The sequence below is a fragment of the Dermacentor andersoni genome, chromosome 1 (assembly GCF_023375885.2).
Source record: "Dermacentor andersoni chromosome 1, qqDerAnde1_hic_scaffold, whole genome shotgun sequence".
In the NCBI taxonomy this organism is placed as follows: Eukaryota; Metazoa; Arthropoda; class Arachnida; order Ixodida; family Ixodidae; genus Dermacentor; species Dermacentor andersoni.
The window spans coordinates 302,899,940-302,926,625 of record NC_092814.1 but is presented as its reverse complement, the minus strand read 5'-3'; the positions used below and the strand labels follow the sequence as shown (position 1 = coordinate 302,926,625).

The 26,686-nt window shown below is 43.3% G+C and overlaps 1 protein-coding gene across 4 annotated transcripts in view; it reads right to left on the bottom strand.

The window, feature by feature from the left end:
• Positions 1 to 681: 681 nt before the first annotated feature.
• The window catches only part of LOC126547883 (uncharacterized), a 171,222-nt gene continuing 145,217 nt past the window's right edge, over positions 682 to 26,686 (bottom strand). Inside the window, exons 4-9 of one of the 4 annotated variants that reach the window (XM_055063342.2) lie at positions 23,717 to 23,822; positions 19,426 to 19,484; positions 17,757 to 17,967; positions 10,015 to 10,047; positions 8,685 to 8,787; positions 682 to 7,742 (exon numbers count right to left, since the gene is read on the bottom strand). In XM_055063342.2, the coding sequence (XP_054919317.1) occupies positions 17,909 to 17,967; positions 19,426 to 19,484; positions 23,717 to 23,822 (224 nt within the window). In that variant the 3' untranslated portion in view covers positions 682 to 7,742; positions 8,685 to 8,787; positions 10,015 to 10,047; positions 17,757 to 17,908. Of the gene's footprint in view, positions 8,788 to 10,014; positions 10,054 to 17,756; positions 17,968 to 19,425; positions 19,485 to 23,716; positions 23,823 to 26,686 lie in introns of all 4 variants that reach the window. The other 3 variants (XM_055063343.2, XM_055063344.2, XM_055063345.2) reach the window with 3 other exon arrangements.

Below are 26,686 nucleotides of genomic sequence, written 5' to 3'. Positions count from 1 at the left end.
TTGCAGTAGGGAACGGCGGCGCGTTTGGGTTATCGCCTAGTAAAAGCGTGCAGTACGGTTCCAACACCATTACGGCCATACGCTGTGGCACAGATAAGTGAAGATGCTTATCGCAATAGGGTTGGCGGCGATAGCTATGAATGCGTTGTACGACGACTCGGGAGGAGATTTTCTGGTACCGGAATGAGAAACTTTGTGCACACCAGCGTTTTCACAATGGGTGGGCGAGTATTGCGGGGAAGCAGCTGCGGCTACTGTTAGCGATCGCGCGCCTTTTCTTGTTTACGTAGGTTCTAGCGGCCGGAACACGTATCATACAATCGCAGTTTGGCGATATACTGAACGTTGCTACCAAAAGGTCGTGTTTGCTGGGAACGTATGAACCGGTAAAAGATAAGCGTAACTGTATTGGGTCATTTTTTGTGTTCTCGATCGCGAACGTTGGCGCCGGGAAATCGTACGTAACGGGATCGCATCAACGATGTTCTACTGTATCTGTGTGTGCATGTGACGTGTGTAATTTGTAAATAAATATCCGCATTCCATATGTTTAAAAACAATAATGCTTGACGAAATGTGCTTGAGCGTTGCACGCGCTCATGTGCATGTGTGTGTATGTGCGTGTGGGTCAATGCAAGTTCAGATACAGCTGTTTTCATCACTAAAAGAAACAACCTCATATAACCGACTTTTATTTTATTAATAAATAAAATGCATCCGAATGTGCTATGAAACATATGGCACACGTTTCCAGTGAATGACACTTTTTTTTTCATATTGTAACAAGTGTAGGTGATGATATCTGAAAAAAAAAAAAAAACAACGAAGTAGGGGACAGCACCACTTCACATTTCTGTTTTAGTGTATGCCACTCTGCTAGTAAAGGGAGTGAAAATGCAACATAGTGTGCTTTGAAATGTAAAACAAATGAAAAAAAAAATGCAATGGTGTGAATGCGGTCTTTCCATTTGTCACACAATAAAAGCAGCACAGATTGAGAGCTGCCTTTCAAGACTCGCACACATTCAGAAACAGGTTTAAAAACTCGAAACACCAGAGTTGTTGACTTTAAAACAATACTCTGTCTACCGAAAGTAGTGGTGCAATATTTTCTGGCAGAGTATAGCAAGTCTCCCTACACAATACCAACAATGAAGGCAGTGTTCCCATGCTCCCTGAGCTCACAAATACAATGCTTTGTGTTGGAACTGCTCAGATTATAAAAGAAAGTTTTTTGTTTATAGTGTCGCACACACAGATTTTTTGGAAACAGTGCCCTAGGAAAGTTGGGCAAACAACTGGGCCTGTTCAGCTGCTATCTTACTGCAAGTAAAATAAAAAGCTGCAAATTGTCGGCCACTGATGCAATACATGTGTAGATGAAAACCAAGAGTTGAGCCTTCCTTTTCTCCGTCTCCACTTCCTCAGGTTTTTTTTTTGTTGTTGTTGTTGTTTTGTTTTTTATGTGTGTTCAATTTTGAAGAAATCAGAATATTTTACTGCTCTGGGCTCTTTTAACATCCGAACATACTTTCTTTCCATTTGTGTTTGTGATTACATTACATGCTGCCTCTACGCCACACCGTGTTGTCAGCATGGGAGCATAATTGCCTGCTGAAGTTATTGCTATTTTTCCTTTAGGCTTGAGAATGAAACTTGGCCCTGCCCAAAATAACATTTTTGCAGGGCCAATTGGTAGACTAATGTACTATTAAAATGACAATTTTAAGAATGTGTCACTCTTTAGCAGTGTTCTCTGTGGCAGCTATATGTGTCATTGACTTCTTCAGCAGTTTTCTAATTTAGCCCCAACTGTAGTTAAGGAGTATTTAGCACAGCCCAAAATTTTGACCTGTTACGAGGGACTGTTGACTTGTTAAGAACAAGATTACATTTGAACATCAACAATGCATAATATCTTTTGGCAGTGATCCTTCATAGTGCTTCGTTGACTCCTTTTAGGCACTCTTGTCTTTGAAACATGCCCTCGTCTGCTGACATCACAACCTTAAAATGTAGGCAGAGGCAGCATGTCGTTCAGACTTGGAAGGTACAGTCACTCTTGGTATGCACAAACTGTTCTTGTAGAACTTCAAGGGCAGCATTTGTGTGGCTTAATATGTATTGTTTTTACGTGCGTAAGGTTAATGGTGCTCTTTCCTTTTAGTTAACGTGGTTTTAAGGCTTGTGCTTACATTGACTTGTGCAAGAAAAAAGAAGAAAGCCCAAACCAGTTTGGAAGGCAGAGTAACAAGAGAAGTTGGCACCCTGTATTCCGTAGAACATTTTCATTGCTTCTTTATCAACTACTCGCAGTCAGCACGGCTTTTATGCAACGATCTTGGTGTGGTTTGCACGTTGCGCCGTTTGTTAGGCACAGGCCGAGGATTTTGTCGAATTTTTTGCACATATTTCTGCAGCTAAATTTCTGAGCAGATCCACCTTTTAAAATTTTACGTGCACTGCTGCATGTTTCACTTGTGCAAAGTCTTGTGCAATAAGGCTTTAATGTTTTCTGTTCCCCTTGCACACTTATGCTCAACAGTCTAACACTGTAACTTGTATTTGTATTGTTACTGTCTCAGGAAAAAAAAAAAACTATGTACAAGAACCAAGCAGCATCACTCTATTTACAACCACTTCAATTACACGCTAGCAGCGTGGAATCTCCATAAAAAACACTCCTATAATTCTGAACCTTTTCTTTCCAAACTCACTCAGCACCTTCGATGAAGCATACAAAGCTGCTGCATAATCATCACAAGCAATCAAAAGCATTTACAAACAGTGACTCGCATCAAAGCTCGAACAGTGGTGTTGCTCGGTGGAAGAAATGAGAATAGCTTAGATACAAATGAAGTCGTCAGCAAAGTTTAGGAACAACGGTAGTAATGAAGGCAAAGGCTGTCTGAAATGACTTGCAATGATTCTTGTGACTGAACCAGTGTGTGTGACCACAAAGCCAGTGGGCATACTTCGCACTTGAAAACAAGCTGAGCTGCTGCTGCTGCTGCTGCTGCTGCTGCTGTCTGTGTATGTATCAGCTGACTAATTGGGAGGACACACTACTACATTACATAGACACAATGAACTAAATGAGATCAAGGTGTAAGAAAGAGCACTGGCCGAGTTGTGTGAAAGGGGGACCTCAAAGCCTATTTCAATGTAACCTGAGGTCCCACAAGAAAGAAGGGATTGTTCTATTGCTCATACTGTTGCTCACACTTGTGCATGTTGAATATGCTTAGCTGTTTCGACCTTGGGGTTGGTTTACATATCTTGCCACATTAACAAAAACACTTTGCACGGGTCAACACAGTCTTTGGTTGTTATGAGAGCTTACTGCAGTTACAATGAAGGGCACATTTCTTATCGAATGTAGGTCATGATTTAAGCATCTTTAACAGTCAATTTTTTCGTGAAGCACAATGCAAAAAAAAAAAATAAAGTGAACACTGCATTGCATTGTGATGGTCGAGGCCACACACACATGCTTACATATACCTTGACACGATACTATGCTTTCTCACAAAAAAGCATTCTAAAAGCTTGCGACATTGCCGCCATGTGGCTCTAGAAGCTTATCTTGTACCCACTCTGGCAGTAGCAGAGTCCCTCAGTGGCTTCCAAATCCACGCCTTATTTGAAGTGAAATGAATTTAATACAGCTTACCTTTGTGGGACCCAAGAGACGCCTGTTTTTCTTTTATATATTCTGCAGCTGATTACTCCGATTTTTTTCAAGAATTTGCCCTACATAGATCTTGAGTCGTGTACATCATGCACGAGAGCTTTCTTAGAAGAGGCTACACTTTAGTAGGCAGCATTTAAACTAAACTCCATAGGGGTCATGCATGTTGAAGTAAGCTGTGAAGAAAGAAACTCTATTAGACTGGATGACCATAGCAGTTCTTAGGACCCTAGTGAGGCTAAATAATTTCTCCTTTTGCAAATACACTGAAGCTTAGATTCAGTGGGAATTTCAGAAGGTAAGCATTTTGGCCTCTCCTCTTGTTATGTTATAGCATCCAGTGACATTTTTTTAGGTGTCGGAGTAGAAGTTACTGGCAGGTGCCTAATTGTGCGACCATTCTGGACCTTTCTGTAAAGTTCTGCAAGTTGGCTGCTCTGAAATTTAGTAAGGTGGCCACTCTATTACTGCCGTCAAAAACTCCTGTCCCCAGACCCACTTTTACATTATCAAACGCTAATGGGGAATGCTGTTTGGCTTCCGTAAGCCATGAACGCTTTGTGAACTCTGAGCCATCACTGGCCGTCTTGAGCACCAGTTTGTGCTGAGCAACCTCGCTCTGCAAGATGGTTGCTTGGGAGATAGAACTAGAAAGTTTGGGATGCTATCTCCCAAACTCAGTTTTCTAGATAGAACTTCAAATATGAATTAGTGCTTCTGTTTGGAATTGAAACAAATGATTTGACATTTTGATATTTGATTTCTTCAGATGTTTTTCTATAGCCGAATGTGGTGGAGTTGCTCGCTTGCAAAGGAAAAAGGTCTATGCTTGGGTCTCCATAGTGCTTCGAATGCCCACTGCAAAGCCAACTAGCCCATGCAGTGCCGAGCTTCTGCCTCTTGCTTATTTACAACCTGCTTATCTTAGCGGAACTCCGGATGAGGCCTAGCATTGTGCGTATCGAAGAGGGAAAAAAAAATTTTGCTTTTTGCCAAACTTCCTTCTTGTGCTTTTTCTGCTTTTCAAACAGAAAAAATATTCAACGTGCGAAGCCTCTATTTTTCTAATATTTGTAATCAATGCGATTCGAAATGTTCACTGTGCAGTACTTGTAGCCAGTTTTGTTAACATGCTTAAAGGCAGCTTAACAGTACGACACTATTTTTCTTGTCAACTTGATTTTCTTCTGAATGCAGTTCTGCTGAAAGACATACAGGTTGCTTGCTGAACAAAGGTGATGACATGATGAAGCTTCTACCACTAGTGTTTTAGTTAAATGATTTTAAGGCTTCTGATTAGTCACTATTTGTGTACTGCTAATGTTCTGTTTCTTTATCTATAGTATGTGGTTGCATGCCTTCAAGTCAGATATCTCTGTCAAAACTCATTGCGTAAAGTGTTGGGGCCTTGTATGTTATTACAGCTCCCTCTGTGTTGTCTGTGCAATGACTTTAATGGCATGTGTTCTGATTTACTGCAACTAGACAGAAGTTTGTGTTATCCAATATTTTTTTTTTTTGCGAGTGAACTTGGAGAAAAGTATGTTAAACACGTTATCATCACATGCAGGACCCCTATTTGTCTTGGCTGCCAACATATGGAAAGAGTAATGTCAACACGTTTGAGAGCTCTAAACAGCCTTTCTTATACCAGAGATTAAAATGCTGTCCAGTAGATGGCAAGCTTAAAACATAACTGCGCCTACACACTCGTACTCATGAAAATGTCTCTTCAGAGCTTCTAAAGCCGTCAGTAACCAGAGAAGATGCCACCGAGAGACTATGGCAGTAGTGTACACGTACAACAACTATAGCAAATAGTTCAAACAGACATAGAGTCTCTCAGATGAGAGGACGAGAGACATGTTCAGTCAGTACATTAGGCCCACATAAGTACAAAAGCCTGTCAGGCACGCATCACTCATAAGTTAAAAAAAGGAAAATCACAACACAGCACGAGCGAGCAACATGCAGTCGGCACAATGCTGTGCTAAAGCTAACGACTGCAAGCATGTTTTTTTTTTTTGCCACATCGAGATGATGTGACCAAACATTACTGAGGTAAAGATCTAACACATTGCTTTCCCCAAATGCAAGTCACATCCCCAGCTCAATGAGTTGCTGAATTCTCCAAAATAAATATAGAGTCCACAATACACGATTGCCTGTTGCTTCAGGCAATGCGATGCATGCAGAATTCATTGCATCTCGGATAGCGGGGGGAGTGTGCATCTAAACTAATGAAAAGAAAGCAACTGCAGTTCACTTGTTCAGCATGTTGCAAAGATACTCTGCACAAACAAAAACACACGACAGTAATAAATGCAGGAATGGCATGATTCGAGAAGAGAGAACGAGGAAGCTGCTGAAGCACAATCCATTTTTGTCGAGAGCTGGTGTGGCCATCCTCAAATCTGCCCAGAAACAAACTGCCACCATTGGCTGGGGGGTATGGCAGGGGGTTGGGTATGGGGGAGTCATGGACGTCGTCAGCGAGGCACAGCTTTTGATGACAAGGACAACAAAAAAAAAATGCAGTGTGCTGTTCAAGTTATTTCTTTGGTACTGGCATGGACAAACGCATGCTGTACTTCGCTGACAACGTTTGGCACATGATGCTCAAGTTCTTCGTCAAAAAGACTTGTCCTGGCACATGAGTCTTAGCTCCTGAACTGCCGAACTGCACGAATGGCACTGGAATGCTCCGCTTGTGGCTGTCATTGAGCTGCCAGCAATAGACTGGTCCGATTCCCCACCACTGTTGACATCTTCGTATTCTTCTGCCCCTTCACTGATGAAACATTGGTTGTGGGTCTCCGAGTTGCTTGCTGTCACAGCTGCTGGCAAAACACCTCGATGCAGTTTTTGGGAGGCTTCCTTGTCAGAGATTGCACCGTCAACACACTCTTGGAACTACTGAATGGCCAGCCTGCAAACATGAGGATTTCGGAGTTTGTGAAAAATGTAGGTTAACATCTCTTCAAGCTTTGTATTCAATATGCTTATCATTGTCATGACTGTTCAGTATTTGTTCATTTATCACAAGAAATGAACAGAATTTTTCAGGAAAAGGCACTCACAGTTGGCTTTTGTTGGACTAGCAAGATATGACTGATTTAGGTATTACTGGAAGTTGAATCCTAACTTATCATAAAGATGTTTGCATTCAGCATAACTGTAGCAATATGCTCTTGAGCTGTGCAAGTTGCATTAATTTTGATCCGAGAATCTTTCTAATTCAGCGTAATATATGGCCACACCTTATCAGAAGTCTGAATTATATGGAAACATTCATTGTGCATAGGTCACAATAAAAGTGTGATGATGTATGAACCAACAAGAAAAGCAAGTTCCATGGCAGCCTGCCAAGCAGTTGTCAGTAGTTGACTGCATTGTTAACATATACAAGGTTTTTAAGACTATGTTTTCATTGCAAGTTGTGAGCTATTGTCCTGTACACATGGCTTTTTTTTTTCTCTGTCAACCCTCAGCTTTGGAGGCGAATGATGTGCCTTGGCACTGTTTTGCCCTGGGAAGCCAGAGGTTTGAATTAATTGAAAGCCTTGCCTTAATTAAATAGTTCCAAGCTCCGTTGAAAACAGTGGGCCAGCCCATTATACTTAAGTTTGTTTTAATTTACCGGAATTCTGAAATATTTTGTGCAAGTTCTGTATGAATTACTGTGACTTCACTTTTATATGCTGAATTGCCATTTTTGCCGCTCCTGAAGTGAATGGTAAGAAATTATTTGGTGGGTGTGGTGTGCTTCTGGCAAGCATATCCTATTAAGAAAACTCCCACATTTGCTGTGGCTTCCATATATCAAGTAACCACACGTGATTGTATGGAATGATACCCATATGAGTGCATGGGTATCTGATGTGATCTACACGAGCATGGGCATGGGAAATAAAAATGTAGAAACATCTTTTGATAACATATTAATAACTATGTACCTACCAGTGCTGGCAGCTTGACGACCTTTTGGGTACATTTGGGTGTCTGCTCAGATGTGGCTCATGGCCTTCTTTTCTTGTGAGTTTTCATGTGCCTAAAAAGAAAGGAACCATAGTTGCAAAAACCAGGTCTTGGAGCACCAGCAAAATGAGGCAGAGCCTCTGTGTGTACAAGGCTTGCCAAGACACAAATGCAAGCATATATTCGTCGATTGACTGCCTATTAAACATTTGGGAGTGCACTTTTGATATCTGGTTTTATCTGTTGGGTAAGATTGCAACATGCACTTCATAAGGCTGCAACTACCACTCCAGCAGTTTCACTGTCTGCTGAAGTCAATTAATACTGAAATTTAGAGTGCAGTCAACACGTACGCCTCAGTTACAGAATTCATTTCAATTCACATTGCATTGTTTGACCGGTACCTATTCCCAAAGAGGTACATGCAGTGAGATCCAAGTCACAGTACGCATAAGCAGCTGTGATAGTACAAATGCAAAGTAATAAAATCACTCTTTAACAGAATATTTTTGTCTTATTTGTAACTGCATGAAGCTTAACATTTTTTGTATATCATTATGTGGAATGACTGTAACTGGCTTAACCTTTATAAGGAATGAATAACTTAAAAGTTGGCTTATCAAACAGACTGTAGGATAAATTTTTCTAGTAGCCGGCCCCTTTAGTATTGTGGCCATCTCGCCAGATTTAGTATCTATAAATTGTTCTAGAACTTCTGGGTAGATATCAAATCATGAAAAATACTAAGGTTATGAAAGTGCTGTTTCTTGAGAAATTGTACAATATTCATGCTGTTTTATGTTCTGCTTGCATTCCAACGTGTTCACTAATTTTGAGGGGCACAAACAGGAGCCTTTGATACCGCTCAAAATAACTAGTTTTTACAAAACTTGCAATTGAAAGTGACAGTGGTGGCAGCAACGTGGCAAACTGGGTTCAACGCTAATTTATTCAATGAGCAATTAAACTGCCTGTGTGGCATAATCTAAAATGAACACAAAAAAATTGGGTCTACCTTTTGGCAGTCCAGGCTATGAGGAAGCAGTTTTCCAGGAATAGCACCACCCCCATAAAAATGGCCACAAATACTATATAAGCATGACTCCCTGCCTGTAAGGCTGTGGAAAAAAAGAAGTGAATTTAGTGATGCAGCTGGAAAAAATGTGCACAATTAAACATGAGTATGTATCATGCCATCTATCACATATTCACAAAATTTTACAAATATGACATGTAAATTTCCTTTTCTTGGTAGTGTAATCCAGTGCGCAATAGTACCATTCCGAATACACCTCACAATGATTATTTTGACTCCACTGTTTATCTTGAGCACAAATGCAACATTCTGTGCCTGCATAGTAGTGGGAGACAAAAAAATTTGTCCCACTTTTTTACATAAAATACAAAGAGAATGCAAGCTTTTTTTTTTTAGCAGGACATAAGTCTTCAAGCGGAAATCCCACCATTTGAAATTTGTGCAACATTCAGGCATGATACATATGGATGAGTGCAATGTCGGCAAGTACTCGTTATCAGATGAGGGCAGAAGTTTGGGCTTGTTAGCATGGCATAGCTACAGTGTTGTGGAAAAGACAAAAGACGCACGTCATTCTGTTCTGCCTTCTGTCACCTCTGCACATTCTTACCTGATTATCAACATTCACTAACACATGTTCACTTTTATATGCTATACATGTACTACTTGTTTCTACTAGTATCAATAAATTTCTTGTGTTTGAACATGTTATCGGTCTTAAACTTGCATTGCATGTTGAACCTCGAAGCACTCTAGTGCTTCTTTTTTTGCTTTCACTCTCTATCTCTGTTTTTGTGAGTGTGTGTGTTTGAACTCATGTTAGCTCCAAAGACACCACTCACAGTCACTTTTTCAACATATTAGGTTGATCTCCCTACCTTTACACTTAATGCAAATGCAATGGTTATTCTTGCCATCCTTAGAGTGTCTAACTCAGTCTTATAACTTCCTGGAATTACTTTTAGCCAAATCGTCAGAAAGGCAACAGAGGAAGGAGTGTTTTATGTTTTTAAATTTTGCAGTACACGGCTTAAATGGGTTTAGCTTATTTTTCTAGGATAGCCATAGACTGCATGAGCGCAGTTTTGAAACCATCAGCAGTCGCTGTAACAACATTTAGCTCTACTTCGTTACATAGAATATTCAGGCCTGCTGGTTTCCTACTTGTACAGGACTTTTCTTGCTTCACATTTCCATGAATTTAATGGAGGCCTTGCAAGTTTAAGCCATCTTCACACAATGCTGAAGTAAGATTTCTTGCGATATGCGCAAGCAAGCATGCATAATGTGCACGACAAGTGTGACTTACACGATGTTCATGGTTCAATCATTGCTTCCACATCTGTTCCTTTCCAAAGCAAGCAGGGACAAGGCACAAACAAAGGAGCACAATTAGCATAAGCAATCACACATGGCATGTCACATACACACATTTTGCTGACAGACTTGATACTGGGCAGCTTGCTGCAACATTCCTTACTTTTATTATCCAATATTAATTAGGTGAGACAAATGCCTTGTGCAACAGAAAAAAAAGAAGAGAAAAGCTGCAAAAAGATTATAACATCAGCGCAAATGGGATGGCATCGCAGAGAATATAAACACACAGGACACGCGCCGAACTAACAACGGTTGTTCAATACACGTAGTTGGGCGAGTTGGGTTGACATGACGATGGTGTAAATGGGCGTTAAAGGCGAGGATGATAGGTGAATGCGCCCATGTGCGTCTCGTCTTCACCTATCATCCTCGCATATAAAGTGCATTTACACCATCAACAGTTGTTAGTTGAGTGGACGACGAAGTGATCCTATTGCTGAGTGTTGTTCTCCGTCACCAGTATTTTGTGGTAATTCTCGCTTTCTTCCGGGGAACACTGTTCCCTGCCCGACGGGAATGGAAGTGGAGCCACCCGCACTCCCACCTGATGTAGCGGCGCCCGCGTCGGCAGCCTCAAGGAAGCGGAACAGCCTCTCGAGCGACAGCGAGGCTACATTGATAGACTCGACCAAGAGCGACGACAGCTCCGACGACGACTACGTGACTGTCCTGAGTCAGAAAGCAAAGCGGAGGATGCTTAGGGCCTCTGTGGACACATCTACTACGAGGACTCTGCAGAGTTCGCCGAAGTACACCATCCTTTTCTTACCTGTGCTACCCTCCAACAACATGAGGTTCCTCAACAGGCAAGTTGCATCGGATGAACTCGAGAGACTGTTGCCAAATGGCATTGAGGACGTACGAGTCAACCCTCAGAAGGATGTTGTCGCTGTAGACGTCGCCCATGCGTCGGCGTTAGATTCTCTGCGAGCTGTCACTGTTCTCGGTGGCATGAACGTCCGTACCATCATCCCGATGGGAAAAGAGGCTACTACAGGCGTCATATATGACATTGATGCGGCCATCTCAGGCGAGGATTTACCGCTTTTGATAAAGCCTGCCAATCATGGGACCCACATACTGCAGGTGGCCCGTCTCGGAATTTCCAGATGCGTAAAAATTGTCTTTAAAGGTGACTGCCTTCCATCGCATGTGAAGGTAGGTCATTTCCAACATGCTGTCCGGCCCTTTGTTCCCAAGCCACTTCAGTGCAGAAACTGCCAGAAATTCGGTCACGTAAGTGCCGTCTGTGGAAAGTCTGCTATATGATCCTGCTGTGCAGCACAACACTCTGCAGGCAACTGCCAGGCAAAAACTTATAATTGTCCGAACTGTCAAGGGCCCCACGATGCCTCATCAAAGGAATGTCCTAGAGTTAAGCGAGAACTCTCCATCTTGAAGAAAATGGTGAGGGACCGGTCGACTCATCGTGAAGCAGCTGCTGACGTCAAGCGACGTCGTTCTCGTCGCAGACGCTCGTCAAGGAATTCTGCTCTCCACACAAAGAATACGCGTGACGCAAAGCCTCTTGCTGTTGAATCTGCTCCAACCCCAGTGCAGAATGTGTCCAAACCGCGTATGGATAACGGAGCAGCTGAAAAGACTGCCGTGGATGAGGAATGGCCACCACTGCCAAGGATAAGCCCTGTGGAAAAACCCCAACAAGGAGAGGCACCACAATGCTCCACCCCTCACCCAGATGAGCTGACAGAGCATGACCGCCGAATTGTAACAATGCTGAAGTCTTTGATAAATGCGATTCGCACGCTTGTGGGCAACTCGAATACGCCAACAGCTCGAAGCGCAGTGCAAGTGTTGGATGCCCTGAGCCCAGTGCTTGCAAATCTTGCGTAAGCACAATGGCTCTTCCACTGCCTTCACTCCGTGGTGAAGTGCGTAGCGCGACAATTTTTCAGTGTAATGCCAGAGGACTTAAATCACGGATTTCATGTTTCCACCAATATGTTTTTACGAACCGATTTCCTGTAGTGGTAATATGTGAACCGAATGTGTCAAAAGCGCTAAGACTCTCTGGATACGAAGCTTTTATAGCGTCGACGTGCGGGCAATCCAGTAAAGTAATTGTTTACATCCGTACAGAACTGACTTACATTCACCACTCGGTGCAGCCTCATGATGGAAACCAATACGTGTGTCTCCGCATTACAAAGAATAAAGTGGCCTTCACCCTTATCGGCACCTACATCTCCCCATATATCGGTTCGACGGCGACCGACTGCGAGACATCCTGGTGGCGACTTCTGGACCCTGGATTATCACGGGAGACTTTAATGCTCATCACTTGGCTTGGGGAAGCTCCAGAATAGATTCCAGGGGCCGGAAACTTGTGGAATTCGCTTCCGACCATGAACTCAGCATTATGAACGATGGCAGTCCGACATACTTGTGTGGTTCGAACTATAGCAGTTGCTTAGATTTAACTTTGGTGTCACGGCAACTTGGTCAAAATGTTCTATGGTTCTGTGACATCGAGACTCATGGCAGTGACCATATTCCCACCTACTTAAGTATCACTGAATTTGGAAGCTTCTCCTTTTCTACTTCCCGACAAGTATATATAAGGTGGTCAACATATAAGACAAAGGTGGAAGAGGCATGCAAAGAAAGATTTACCGGCACCATTGAGAACCTTATTACAAATGTACTGGAATTGTCTAAGTACACATTTACATCTGCAAAAAAACGTACAGATTTCGACATGGAACTTGAGCGACTTCGAACGATTCGCAGAAGGGCCGAGAGGCGATACAGGCGCACGAAGTCAATTCATGACCTTAGAGTTGCTCGACGTATACAGGAGAAAATCCAACGTCATATGGACAGGCTGGAGGAACAACGGTGGAAGACGTTCTGCGAATCACTTGACCCCCGCAAGCCACTGTCTATCACATGGAGGACGGTGCGCAGCCTTGGCTCGTCTACCCAGCAACGACACCCGTTCTCAGCCCTAGCCCTCCATCAAGGCCGCTCACAGGTCGATATAGCCGAAGATTTCTGTGCGAAGATTGCGGGCAGTGTGGTCACCATCAATAGCGAAATTCTAGGTGAGGTTCCTGCGACACGCTTCTCAGAATTGAATGTGTCCTTCTCACTTGAGGAATTGGACACTGCTCTGGCCACATGCAGGCGCTCATCATCGCCAGGACCAGACGGCATCACCTACGCTGCTTTATGCCACCTAGATGAAGATGGCCGAAGCAGACTTCTGGAATGTTATAACCAGTCATGGAATGATGGCGTCGTTCCTGAGCGGTGGAAGTCCAGCCGCTTGATACCACTCCTGAAGCCGGGAAAGTCGCCACTTGACCTAGCGTCCTGCCGACCCATTGCGCTGTCCAGCTGTGTTGGGAAGGTCATGGAAAGAATGATTCTCACCCGCCTAGAGTGGTATCTTGAGCGCCACAACGTATACCCCGAGGCCATGGCTGGATATAGAAGAGGCCGTTCCTCTATTGACGTCATCGACCTTGTCACGTCTGTACAACAAGAAAAACGCCACAAGCGTATGTCGGTTGCACTATTCCTCGACGTGAAAAGCGCCTATGATAATTTAACGCATGAAGCCATCATATGTGCCCTGGCAAATAATGGAATTGGTGGACGCATGTTTCGGTGTATTCAGAGCTATCTATTCCAAAGATCCTTCTTTGTGCACAGTACAGATGGCCGAACCGCTGACCATTACACTTGCCGTGGCGTCTCTCAGGGTGGGGTTCTTAGCCCCACTTTGTTCAACCTTGCAATCCTTGGACTTGCCGACGTTCTACCACATACAGTAAACTGTTCCATATATGCTGACGACATATGTATATGGGCCTCGGCAGTTACGCATCTCCAGGTGCGTGCACGGCTCCAAAAAGCAGTGACCCTAACATCATCGTACCTGCGTGCTCAAGGCCTCAGCATTTCGACCGAGAAGTGCGCCTTAGTCGCTTTTACCCACAAGCCCATGACCTGGTACCCCATTTCTATTGACCACCAACCAATCTCCTACGCAAAAACTCACTGATTCCTAGGCGTCATTATAGACAGAGACCTTTCATGGAGCCCCCACATCTCATACTTGAAGAAGAGGCTTACTTCTATCTCCCATATACTATGGTTTCTTGCTGGTAAAACGTGGGGCACATCCGTGGCATCTATGCTTCAACCATACAGGACGCTCTTCCTAGGATACTTGCGATACAGCATACCAGTGCTTTCCAATGCTAACAAAACTAACATCCATGTCCTACAGAGCATTCAAGGCCAAGCCCTTCAAACATGTCTTGGGCTACCTTGAAATGCTTTAACTGTGGCAACAATTGCCACTGCGGGAGACCACCCAATATTGACCTATATAGCTATCGACGCACTCCGGGCTCCGGGCGCATGTTCGCCATATATCCAGAGTGCCTGACCACCATCTCGCTCGCTTGCCTGAGAAAAGACCCAAGGCAGCGTTCTCCAGTTCAAATGCGGCTAACCAGCACTCTTGGTCTTTGAGGCACTCACCCGCAACAAGAACGCCATCCCCTATGTGGTGCTTGAAAAAGCCTCCTGTGTACCTTGCTGTTCCAGGAATAGTGAAGAAAGCTAGCCTGACCACCGCGGCTCTCAAGCAGATCACATTGGAACTTTTGCATCGTTCATATGCTAACCGAATTCATGTTTACATGGATGGTTCCGTCTCGGAAAATTCTACGGCCGCCGTTGTTCTGCCATCTCAATCGGTCGTCATCAAGTTTAAGACTTCACACGTAATGACATCTACAGGTTCCGAACTGGCCGCTCTTCGCGCTGCTGTCAAATATATTGAAAAAGAACCGCCCAACAAATGGGCAATATTTTGTGACTCGAAAGCAACCCTGCAGAGCTTGCGAAGTTTACGACGTAGCAAGTATGAACAGCTGGTGTCACAAATCAACGAAACCTGCCATTGCGTTTCTGAATGAGGACATGATATCATATTTCAGTGGCTGCCGGGACATTGTGGCATCGTTGGTAATCACTTCGCCGATGACGCTGCCCGACTTGCCCAGGCTGGCTCACCGACACTCCTTATACCTTTATCGAGAGTCGACGCTGCAAGAGAGCTTCGTAGTCTCGCTCGTACCATCACGTTAAGTTACTGGCATACACCACAGAACTCTAAGTGTCGTTTATACAGCCTCGACCCATCACTGAAACTTAAATTACCAGCGAATCTTCCACGACGTGACGCAACACTGCTGTGTCGGCTGTGGGTAGGAGTAGCATTCACCAACTCCTACAGCTATCGTATTGGAATGGCGGATTCACCAATGTGCGCTAAGTGCAAGTGTGAAGAGACCATCAGTCACCTTCTGTGCCACTGTTCTCGCTTCGATAATCAACGTGAGACTCTCCAGTGTGCCTTGAATAGACTGGATGACAGGCCATTTACGGAAGCGAAGATCTTGGGAGCCTGGCCTCACAGTTCATTAGTGCAGAAAGCAGTTCGAGCGCTTTTTCACTACCTGAAGGCAACAGACTTGAGTGCCTGACTATAGACATCCTACACCTAAGTTCTCTCTCTCTCTCGCTTTTTCACTCCCCATTCCCCTCCCCACGTGTAGGGTAGCAAACTGGACTCAGTCTGGTTACCTCCCTGCCTTTCCTTCTTCCCTTCTCTCTCTCTCTCTCTGTTAGTTGAGTGCTTGTCCTGTGTGTTTCTATTCTCTGCATCACTTGTCTCATTTGCACTGCCTATGAGTAATGTCAACCAAGTCACCCAGTTTCACATCCTACTGCAAAAAGATGTTGCAGTAGACAAGTGGTGAAATGGCAAGGATGTGTAGCCATTTGCAGTCACAGCAACACGCACTGTTTCTCGTTAAAAAAACACTTCCTTGTCGTGCACCTCATTGGCTATCAATTTCGAAGGTATGGAAAGTGACTTATGGGGGACGAAAACTTTGTGACCCAATATGTCAAATTAATAATGAAAGTCGACTGTATTCATTTCTTCAGCACATTGCTTACTAAAGAGCTTTTTACCAGATGGTTTGAGTTGTACAGTAGACTTCCGTTAATTTGACTCCGGTTAACTTGATTTTGGGGTTAATTTGATTCTGACCGTAGGTCCCGGCCAGCACTCATGCATTTCTATGAGAAAAAAAGAAACTTTCGTTATTTCGATCCTAAAAGTGGCCTTAGCCGTTTAATTTGAACTTGACCAGTCAGCATTACGCGCCTGACCTCTATGGTGACCCAATAGCGACCTCTTTACTAGGTGTGTTTGTTTCGGCAGAGCTTATGGGACAGTAAATGCGTTGAACACGCATTATCTGCCGTCGAAAGAAGCTTATTTTCGGCCTGCCTTAGGAAGATTTTCCAAGTAATAACGGTAGCTTACAATGTCTGATTACGGCATTTACCCGATGCTAACGCGCGCCTCTTGCTTTTTTTTTTGCTTTTTCTTTCAAAAAAATTAAGCCGGAAATTGCGCTTTTATGCTTTGCCGCATAACACGGCTGTATTGCGGCGAAGACAAGAAACCGGCTGCTACTGCGCAATATAGATTACACCAGTGCCCATTTTTCTACCTAAAAATTGGGTGCGCTTTAGATGTCTCCTTTGTTTAGGAGCTTTAATGTTATCTCTATGCTAGTTTTCCACTTTGGACACATAGAAAGCGCGGGCATGTTAGAATCGGGAAAACACTGCCAAACAAGTCAGCATTGCGTTTTGACGTTTTTTCTACAGCTTGCTTAATTCGACCCGCCGGATAATTCGATCGATTTCGTCGGTCCTATCAGGGTTGACTTAATGGACGGAAGTCGACTATATATAGAACACTGAGCAACATGGTGTAAGGAAGACTCCACAAGAATAAAGTGAAGATTGGCATATATATGAAAGTCTTAATGGCATGGCTGCAGTGTTACATCCACACTGTTTCACTCTAATGCCAGTGTACACAATTGTCATAATTGGGGCTGATCAGTTAGCCAATTTCACAGTAATACCACCTTCACTCAACAATACTGTGTCTTGAGACAGGACAGTTTTGGACACTGGCATGTACAATACCTCTTGGCAGTCTAGGAACACAGTATTGAACATGGTATGCTATATTTCAGCTTGCATAGTGACCGTGTGGCCGATTGCTCACAAGAATGCATGTGATCAGCAGACAACCCATGTCATATCAAAATTATAAGTACAGGACATGACATAAAAGACACTGCTTGAACATAAGTATATGGAACAATTATTTATTATTGACCTGACTGTTAATTACACACTGTGTCTGCGGTTTGCACTGTTGTCATAAGATCATCAGCCTCACAAGTGTGTGCTGCCCTAATTCAGCAGTGAGCATTATTGAGAAATGCTACTGATTAGCATGTTGAATTGCCAGCTATCACTGCTTATATGCTATGTTGTGTATTACTTTAGCGCTAAATTATTCAGCATACTTATTAGCTGCGCAGTCTCGGGAAGGGCAAAAAAGAAGAAAACCACACAGAACATTTGTAGTCTGGTAATTATATTTCCCTACAGACTATGCTTACGCCTTTATATATGTACCCAATTTATGCTGCTTGCCCAATAAGGTAACTCCGTATAAACAAGAGAATGGGAAAATAAGTGGACACAAAGCAAGACACCCAACAAAAGCGCAGACAAAACAAAAAAGGGACCTACATTTCGAAGCGTTTTGATTTTTCGTTGGCTCTTCTTTCTCCAGTGAATCTTTTGTTGCTTGTTTTAAATAGCCTATGTACATACACCGTCTCATATATATATTTATATATATATATATATATGTATAAATAGTTTCCTAGAGCAGGCGACGCCTATCGGATCCAGTAGGACTGCATCATTTGGATCGTTGTATCGAATTCAGGAGGCGCTGCTGGGGAAAAGGGAAGCACAGTGAGGCACGTAGAAATGAAGTAGTTCACAACTGGCAACAAAAACAAGCACTACATGCTACACAAAGCAAACACAAGAAGAGAGCAATGTCTACATACAAATTGCGCAGGGAAGCTTGGGAAAGCATTTCTAGGGACAAGGTATGTAGCCTTCTGAAATACACCGAGTCTACAAGCAGCTGGCAGAAGGATGAAAATAACAAAAAAAGGGTGCATTGTCAGTAGTAGACACTGCCGCAGGGCACACGACGTAGTACCTCAAACAACCCAAAGATTTGAGTGAAATCACTTTTCATAATTGGATTACCACCTTGCATATATATATTTCTGCTATATATACATATAGTATAGAATCTCATTATAAAGACATCACCTCTGACAGGAAAACACCTTCGTCATATCTCACTTTTTTTAATATTCATTTTCATTATATCATGGTTTGGCTGTATTTATTCCCTGCAGTTCTCGTCATATATTGTGTTCGCAACATCTGAGTGGCCTCTCAGCTCGGAACAATAGTACTATTTCATCTGGCATCATTAGAATAATTAGATGAGAGAAAACAACCTACATATATTGCTAGTTACTAAAATTCTGCAGGACACTGATGTGACAGCACCTCTTTAAGGCACAGTATTTGCAGCAAATGTTTCTCAATGCATTACATAGGACAGATAACAGGACACCCAATGCAAGCGCGCATGTTCTTTTTTTTTTTTTTTTTCATTTCATTGCCTTTTTTGAAAAGCACAGTTTGGTAGTATGTGATCAGAGACTTTACAACAGTTTAATAATCTTGCTGCTTTATTAGCCTAGAATATGGCACTGTTAATACGTCTGGTGTTGAAACGTAGAGGAGCACGTGAACAACTCAAATCCTGAGCATGAGTGTGCGTGAGGAAGAAATATAAAGGTTGCTATAGCATGTGTACATACTAAATGACCGAGAAGAGCACTGCTAACAATGCAGCACTGCTAACAATGTAGCACAGCCAACAGATCAGAAAAGAGCAAAGCACCAAGCTAGAACTCGTGGGTTGGCTGCACGAATGCTAAATACTGCTGCTTCCTCTCTAACGTGTGTCATACTCGCCTTCGGTATCTTAGTGGTTAATAGGCACATTGAGTGTTGTTCAAATGGAAAAGAAAAGCAGGGCGAGAGGTTATAGTTCTGTTTACCTTTATAGATGCCATAAAAATGCTCACTGAATGAGAGATTGTGCCCATAAGCAATAAAGGGCCTTTAAAAATGTATACAAAAAAAAATTAACAGCCTAAAAGGTAAAGGAATGCTTGGTGTTCCTTTTCAGCAGGAAATGAACTTCATGTGCTTTTGTTGGTGCAGTCAGACCCGTTATACTGTGCTCGCTCTCCTACGGGGCACATCACAAAGGTTGATGCGGCAAAGTAAACAAAAGTAAAGAAAGGTGGGAACTCACTTTTCAGTGATGCAGTGTCCTTGTTTTCACAACGCTGCCCAATAAATCCTTCTGCACATCTGAAAGTAAAACGCAAGCAGGGCTTTAATAAAGGCTACACCATGCTGGTTAAGTAAGCTACACCAGTGATACAAAAGTTACTTGTCTGCATGCTACACATTTGATTTTTCTCTCTCAGATGCAAAGTTGAGTGGTTTGAGGTATGCATGGTGTTCTGATATATGATCTGTGGCAGCGTATATCCATCAATGAGGCAACATGAGTGCATTTTCACCGCAGCAGCTGGGAACGAGTTTGCAAGTTATAAAGAGCGAATTCAGCATTGTGTCGACCTTGCCAATGATATGTTCATTAGGCAAGACTCAGCCCATATGTGCATCCTGATTACATCTGATTCCTGTGGATCTCTACGAGAAATTCCAACACCACTTCACACTGGTTGGAGTTTTTCTCTGTTGGAAAGCAACCTGTGAGAGTAATTTTCACATCCCCACAATTTGTACAGCAGTTAGAATACAAAAAGCTGGCAAATGAAAGCTTAAGGGTCTGTACTACGTCTGTGCAGATGTTGGTTAGCTTAAACCACTGAGATACTATCCAAAAATTGCCACAGGTGGTAACAAAGGGGAGGCTTTGATCAAAATAGGCCAATGGGATCGGACAAATGAGGTACCAAAAACGCCTAAAAGGACCTAAAACACATTCACAAAGCTTGCTTTGCTCCGTCCTCAAACCTAGTTATAGAGTTACTGCTTTTTAAACCAGAGCAATGGTACGCGATTGCAGCACTGTACCCAGAATTGTTTCACAGCTATTTAAGACTCCGTACCACACAACATCTGTGCATCTCCAATATGCTATTTTGTTTTATTATGCTGTGCACCCTGTGTAATTGCTCTTTTTCTCAATATTACTAAATTCCAAAAAAGAAAAACTATTGAACCAAACCTTCCCATTTAAAACTTATGTAGTTGATCATAAGGTTTCCTGCACTCATACAAGAGGAATGGTAACTTCCTATTAAGCACAATCACCTTGCTTACTATAATTCGCTTTTACTATTTTTGCTCATTGAAGATCGGTGTTTTATAGTACCCTGCTAACAAGACTCAATGTTTAATGTATAACAAGTGTCGATGTTTTTCAAGTTTTTATGTTTACTACTATCACCATTCACAAGCTGTGGCACTCAACGCATGTGTTGTGTTATTGCATCATAGTGTTTTGCTGCAGTGCATGAGGTTGAAAATAAAAATAAACAAATGACCTGAATTGCCACCATAGTTATGTGCTTCAAGATTCCCATGCAGGTAAATGCAATTTGCAGCATACAATTCAATGGAGAACATGACAAGGCAGTGTGGAGTACACAGACTGAGCAGCCCCACTGCACTACATGTTGTCCTCTTTTTTGATCATAGCTGTCATCTTTGACAATACATAATCTGAAGGCCTTTATGTGAATCATTGTTAATCATGTGCACATTCTTGCTAACACTCGTGAGAAATTTACAGTACTTAACAGGCTTATTACATTGCACAATTTGTGAGCAAATGAGAAGACGTGCTTTAGTTTGAGATAATGTTTTGCAAATGCTGGAAATCCAGTAATTTGTGCTGTATAACATGGTAATCTGCCAAAGTTATTGCCAGATTAAGGGAATGTGTACATACATTTTTATGGTTGCATAAACAAGGTATTAGCATATCAACAAATATAAGAGGACCAACTAAAAGATACTTTGATTAGACTATGAAATCTGTCAGCCTATGTTGATTGAGAAAGCTGTACCCAACAAAATTGGCATCCTTATGGCATCCCTGTTTTATATAATTGAGCCTTCTTATCTAAAACATGGATATTTCAAACTTTTGGTGGAAATGCGTCTATCAAAATCTCTTATCAAAGGCATGGAATCGTATAGCTGTAGCTTTCCATATTGAGCTCCATCAATGGGGCAATATCTTATAGGGTGGACAATTAATATAAAGCATGGTTTCAATAAAGTAGGCTTTCTCTTAGCACCTCCTTTGTGCTGGCACTACCTTGAGTCAGCAGCTACCTGTACTTGCATCCAAAATAACACTAAGAGTTATGAGTGATGCTGTAGTGGAAGGCTTCGGATTAATTTTGACCCTGTGGAGTTCTTAACGTGCACCCAAAGTTCGGCACGAAGATGTGTTTCCATTCTACCCCCATATCGAAACGCGGCTGTTGCACTGGAATCTGTGACTTTTCATATTGCACGATGATATTTGCTTGATAATCAGTCGTGAGGTCCTTGCTCAAAACATGTACTTATTTTTATGCCTATGCCGCACTATTTCTGTCTATTGACCCTTTTCGCGAAGCAGTTTGCGCTAGAAAAACGAGATGGTGCTCTCCGCGGCGTGCCACACGTTGCCTCAGCAAAAGCGCACAAATACGAAATCATTATCTCTTCTGCTCTGTTTCTGTGCGATCAGCTGTCGGAAATGCAGTTGGGTTTTCGCTAATGCAGCTTCATTCATGCTGAAAATTGTGGGGTGGTGAAGTGAAGACGAGTGCAGTAGTTGGCTGCAAAAATTGTGGCTGGCATATTAAGGAATGGAATGAATCTGTGTCCAAGTTCACGGACCACTGCTACACAAGGACAGCCTGTGTTACCGGCTCTTTGTGATGCACAGCCTCCCTCGAGGATAAAAAAAAATTAACTCATCCATCAGGGCTGCAGCGATAACCTCCAAGGAAAGGACTTCAACCCCGGAACATCTGTACGAGTGAGTACCACTCGCTATATGGTGGTAAAGGGACTAGTGCCGCTTCTTGGCATATAGTAAGTTTCTCGTACATTATCTACACACATCCGCCCAACTCGCATGCAATCTTACGCCCACTCTGTTGCCAATGTATCAAGAATAAGTGAACGGGTGCACGCTTGAATCAATGCGCCGAAGCATGGGGGACAGCAACTACACTGACAGCACACCAATGTTCGAAGCTCAACATTTCGTAACGGTCCACACAGTAAGCGAGTGATTAGTGATAATATATATTTGCTACAAGCTATTACAATGTACTAAACATCTACGCTACCAGCCGTGTGCCCAGCAAGAACAAATCTATTGCAACTGAGCACATCTGCGAGTGATCAGGCAGAAAAGCAATCAGATAGTGACCACCCGGGGAACATTACTGAGTCAGAAACGTGACAAGCCACTGCTTAAAAGTGTTTGTTCAATAAAGAACGAAGACCTAAACGCACAGATACTGATTCAATTCATTAGCGGAAAGTTAGGATAGTTTGGGATACATTTTTAGCCCACTTTTATTACAAGCACCGTATACGCTGCTTGTGCCATTTGGATAAAGCATAATGAGCTCTGAAAGCGCTGACATGTGCTTTGAAGCTGTAGCCAAAGCTTGTGTCATCCACCCAGTCACCATCTACGATATACGCTGAAACAGAGGTTTGTAGAGCTGCACCGGCGTCGTGTACAGTCGGTGTCACTTTTGTGTACAGTGCGGGAACGGCGGCCTCCGGGGCTCTCCTGAGGCAGCCAGCAACGTATAACGGTAGCTAATGGGCACGTTTGGGCCCAGCAACTATCTATTGTCGTTGCTGACTGGCTCCTGAGCGCCCCAGCAGCCGCCATTCTCGCGTTCTACACAAGGGTGACACCGACTGTATATTGTAAACACAGAGGCAATGGAGGCAGCTGAGGCAAGCGATGGACGCGTCACCACGTGATCAAACATGGCAGCGCCCACGGGATCGCCGTGAAAAGGGCCAATATTTCATCTTCGTTGAGCAGTTATCAGCAGTAGCCATGGTGACACCACACGCTTCGTGTGCTCATAGGACCTTTCGGTCATTGGTAAGCGCCGCGTCACGTGCATGTGCACGGGCCCAAACGGCCCTTCCTATCCATTCGTGATGTGACAGCGCATCAGCGTCCACGCCTCCTGTCGAATGGTTTAATTGAATCGCGCTCTTTACTCAGCACGGCTACGGGAGCCTACATACGCGTGCGACTTCCGCGTGTATGCTTCCTGTAAGTACGGCAGGCGCGCCCGCTCCGCAGCGCGTCCCGACCTTTTCACGGTATACGTACCTTAAATTTGATGCAGATATCAGAGATGATAATCATGGCAAAGTTTATAACTGGTATTATCACAGAACTATAGTAAATTATATATACCCATACTATGCGCAATAGAGATAAACGCTAGAACACGATGGAACTTATGGATTTAGGCCGCCAGAGCAGCGCTCTCTGGCGGCCTAAGTTATACAGAACAGACACTCACTGGCAGACGGGCTCCTTGACGGCCTCGTAGAAGATGCAAGTCCCTCCGTTGAGGCAGTAGGAGACCAGCGGGCAGGGCCGTCCTTTCAAGGGCCATAGTGTAGAGTCTATTACGCCACGAACGACAGCAAAAGGGGCGCGTTTTTGAATCAACGTCAGTGGGCACTCGCGCTGCGCCGACAGGCTCTCTTGCTCTCTTTCTTGCTCGGTGCAGGCAAGCATCTTCGAGGCGGCAACAGGCGCACGTGCACAGGCCACGCGGGACATGCGCTCTTTACCTCGGCTAATCCCCCGCCAGCTCCCTTTTCTGTGCGCATAGCTACAAACGTGCTCGCCTTGGTGGAGTGTGACCGCTATAACGCCGCAGTAGCGGCCACTTTGATTTCGAGACTGATTGACTGACGGGGTTTTATATCCCAAGGGTGTACCTCAGCTGTAAGGTACTCGTACGCGGAGGTTTTCGCATGGCTCCCCCATTGGAATGTGGCCGCCGTGGCTGGATACTGAACCCGCTAGCTCACCACTCTGCAGCATGACGCCATTTTCAATCGGCCGGCACGGGTATGGCGCTAAAGCGGTCGTGCCTTTACCTGCGCCTATTTCTTGTTGTTTCGCCAGTTGTTCTTGGCTTACGCTGGAACTGGCGCCTTGCAGTTTGCTTATCTTTCTCCGAGGTCTATACTATATCTTCAGTCTCGTGTTTTGAAAGCGCCAGACGAACAATCCCATCACGGTCTTACCAGATTGCCAAAGTTGCGTCGCTTGGGAACTATACTGTACTACAGATCGTTCGAAGCTTGGACTCGCTGCTCATTGCTAAATGTAGTTCCACATTTTAAAGGAATGTCTGGAATCGATGTGGCGTCTGCGAGACAGCCACTAAACTCTGTAAGTTACCATCACCAACGAGAATTCAGTAACTTCGCCTTAACAGTTACAGAAGCACATATATTTATAATCAACATCTTCTAGGCGCTTTGTTATATTCTGTAAGCGGGTCTTATCTTCAACGAAAATGAAGAATGAATGTGAATTTGACAGGGGGAAGATCATTTGGCTCCCATTGTACCTTTTTTTTTCTACCCTAATTTCATTCTCCTTCTTTATCGTTTCTCTTTCTTTCTTTCTTTCTTGGGCATACTTGTCATCGTGAAATGAACAGCGGACCTTTCCTTGTTCCTCAAGTGTCAAGGGCTTTGCAACAGCACTAAATGCGGCACAGTCCACCAAGACTTCCATCAAATGCACATACGTCCTAGTCTTGATTTCTTTCTTCTCTACTATATATATATATATATATATATATACATACATATATATATATATCTTTCTCCTTGCCTTCACCTGCACACTGTTAGCCGACTGCGTGTCAAGCTGCGCTGCGTCGCACATATATATATTTTTTTCCGAGGACAAAATGCTCGATTTTCATCGCATACTTTCGTTTGATTTGTTTTTTCTTTTCCTTTTGAGTAGTACTTTGCCAATCGGGACTAGTGAGTATGCAAACATCGTTGAAGGCATTAATATATTACGTGCCACTGCGGCTGATTCATAAACGATAAGGCAGCTACGCGCGGACAGGCATTTAGTGACTATCTAAAGCACAAAGTGAAGAGGACGGTGTTTAGGAATACAAATACCATATATACATATACGATTTATACATATACTACGTCCTCAGATCAGAACGCATATTATACCCTAGCTGCTACGTGCAGTGTTATTGCGACGCGCGCAGTGTTGAACGTTTTGGGACGCATAATCGGCTAACAATGCCGAGCAATACCTGTGCCGTGTGGCGATGCATGCTTCATGTACTAATTCTACTCACAGTTGCAAAGCTAAGGGCATGCCGCATGATGCTCTCATGCGATGTACATTATTGCACGAGCAATACTGTGGCACAGACACACAAGCAATTAACGGTTTCTCGAAGCGGTTCCCATGCATAGATGTCGTGCACAATAGCATATCGCAAGACTACAAAGATCATGCGCTGCTGATCTGACTTGGGAAGAAATGTTTTACCGCTAGGTGTGCATTTTTCTCTCTTTCTTTTTCTTTTCAAGTGGTTGAATACACGAACAGCTCATTGGGAAATTAATTATAGAGGAAACTGAAAGAGCATGTGCAAAGTTATTTAGTGCTGATATAAGCGATATGTTTCTGTTCTCCTTTTTTCTTTAATGATACGCGCATACGCTTTCCTGTATCACTGTATTTACGACCTCCTCGTTCTCACCTGCGATTCCTTTTTTTATTTTGCATGCACATGTAATGCCTTGTAACTAAATATCTTCAATTTTTGTCATGCGGCAGTGAATTTTTTTAATCTTAAAATAAGCAGGAAGTTCAATAAAATTTGTTGGTGTGTGACCACCCAAATATGGGCAGCCAAAGATTATCGTGACACTGCTCAGACTAGCGCTTAGTGCAGCATGCGCATTGCTTCCTTGCGGCCTAGAGTCTTGATTGTCGTCTATCAATTTGTCTGCTCCATGTAAGTTTATGGAGCGGGACCGGATCTAAGTGCACATCTATATATCGCAGTCCTGAAGGCCTCGAAATGTGTTTTACCACATTCCACGCGCTCTCGCAAGCTTAGCAGTAAACGTCTGCATATGCCATTTCGAAGGAACTGGGTGAACATTTAGCACCATGGCATGATACGAATTGCTTTACATTCGTGTTTTTTTTCATATAAATCTATTTTCTTTGTATGACTACCTTTTTTCTTAATGCACTTCTCCATCGCTCGAGGTTTTTAACAAGCTGGGAAGAAAAACGAATTAAAAAGAGGGAAAGGAAATAATGAAAAAAGAAGACCTCGCGAATTCTCGATTTTACATCGCGTGCGCATGCAATGCGTACGTGCGGTCTACACATATGGATTGCACATTAAAAGTACGTAGCCACAGTAAAGTCGACTCGAGAAGCAAGTCCGATCGAGTGAGTGCTTTAGCATATC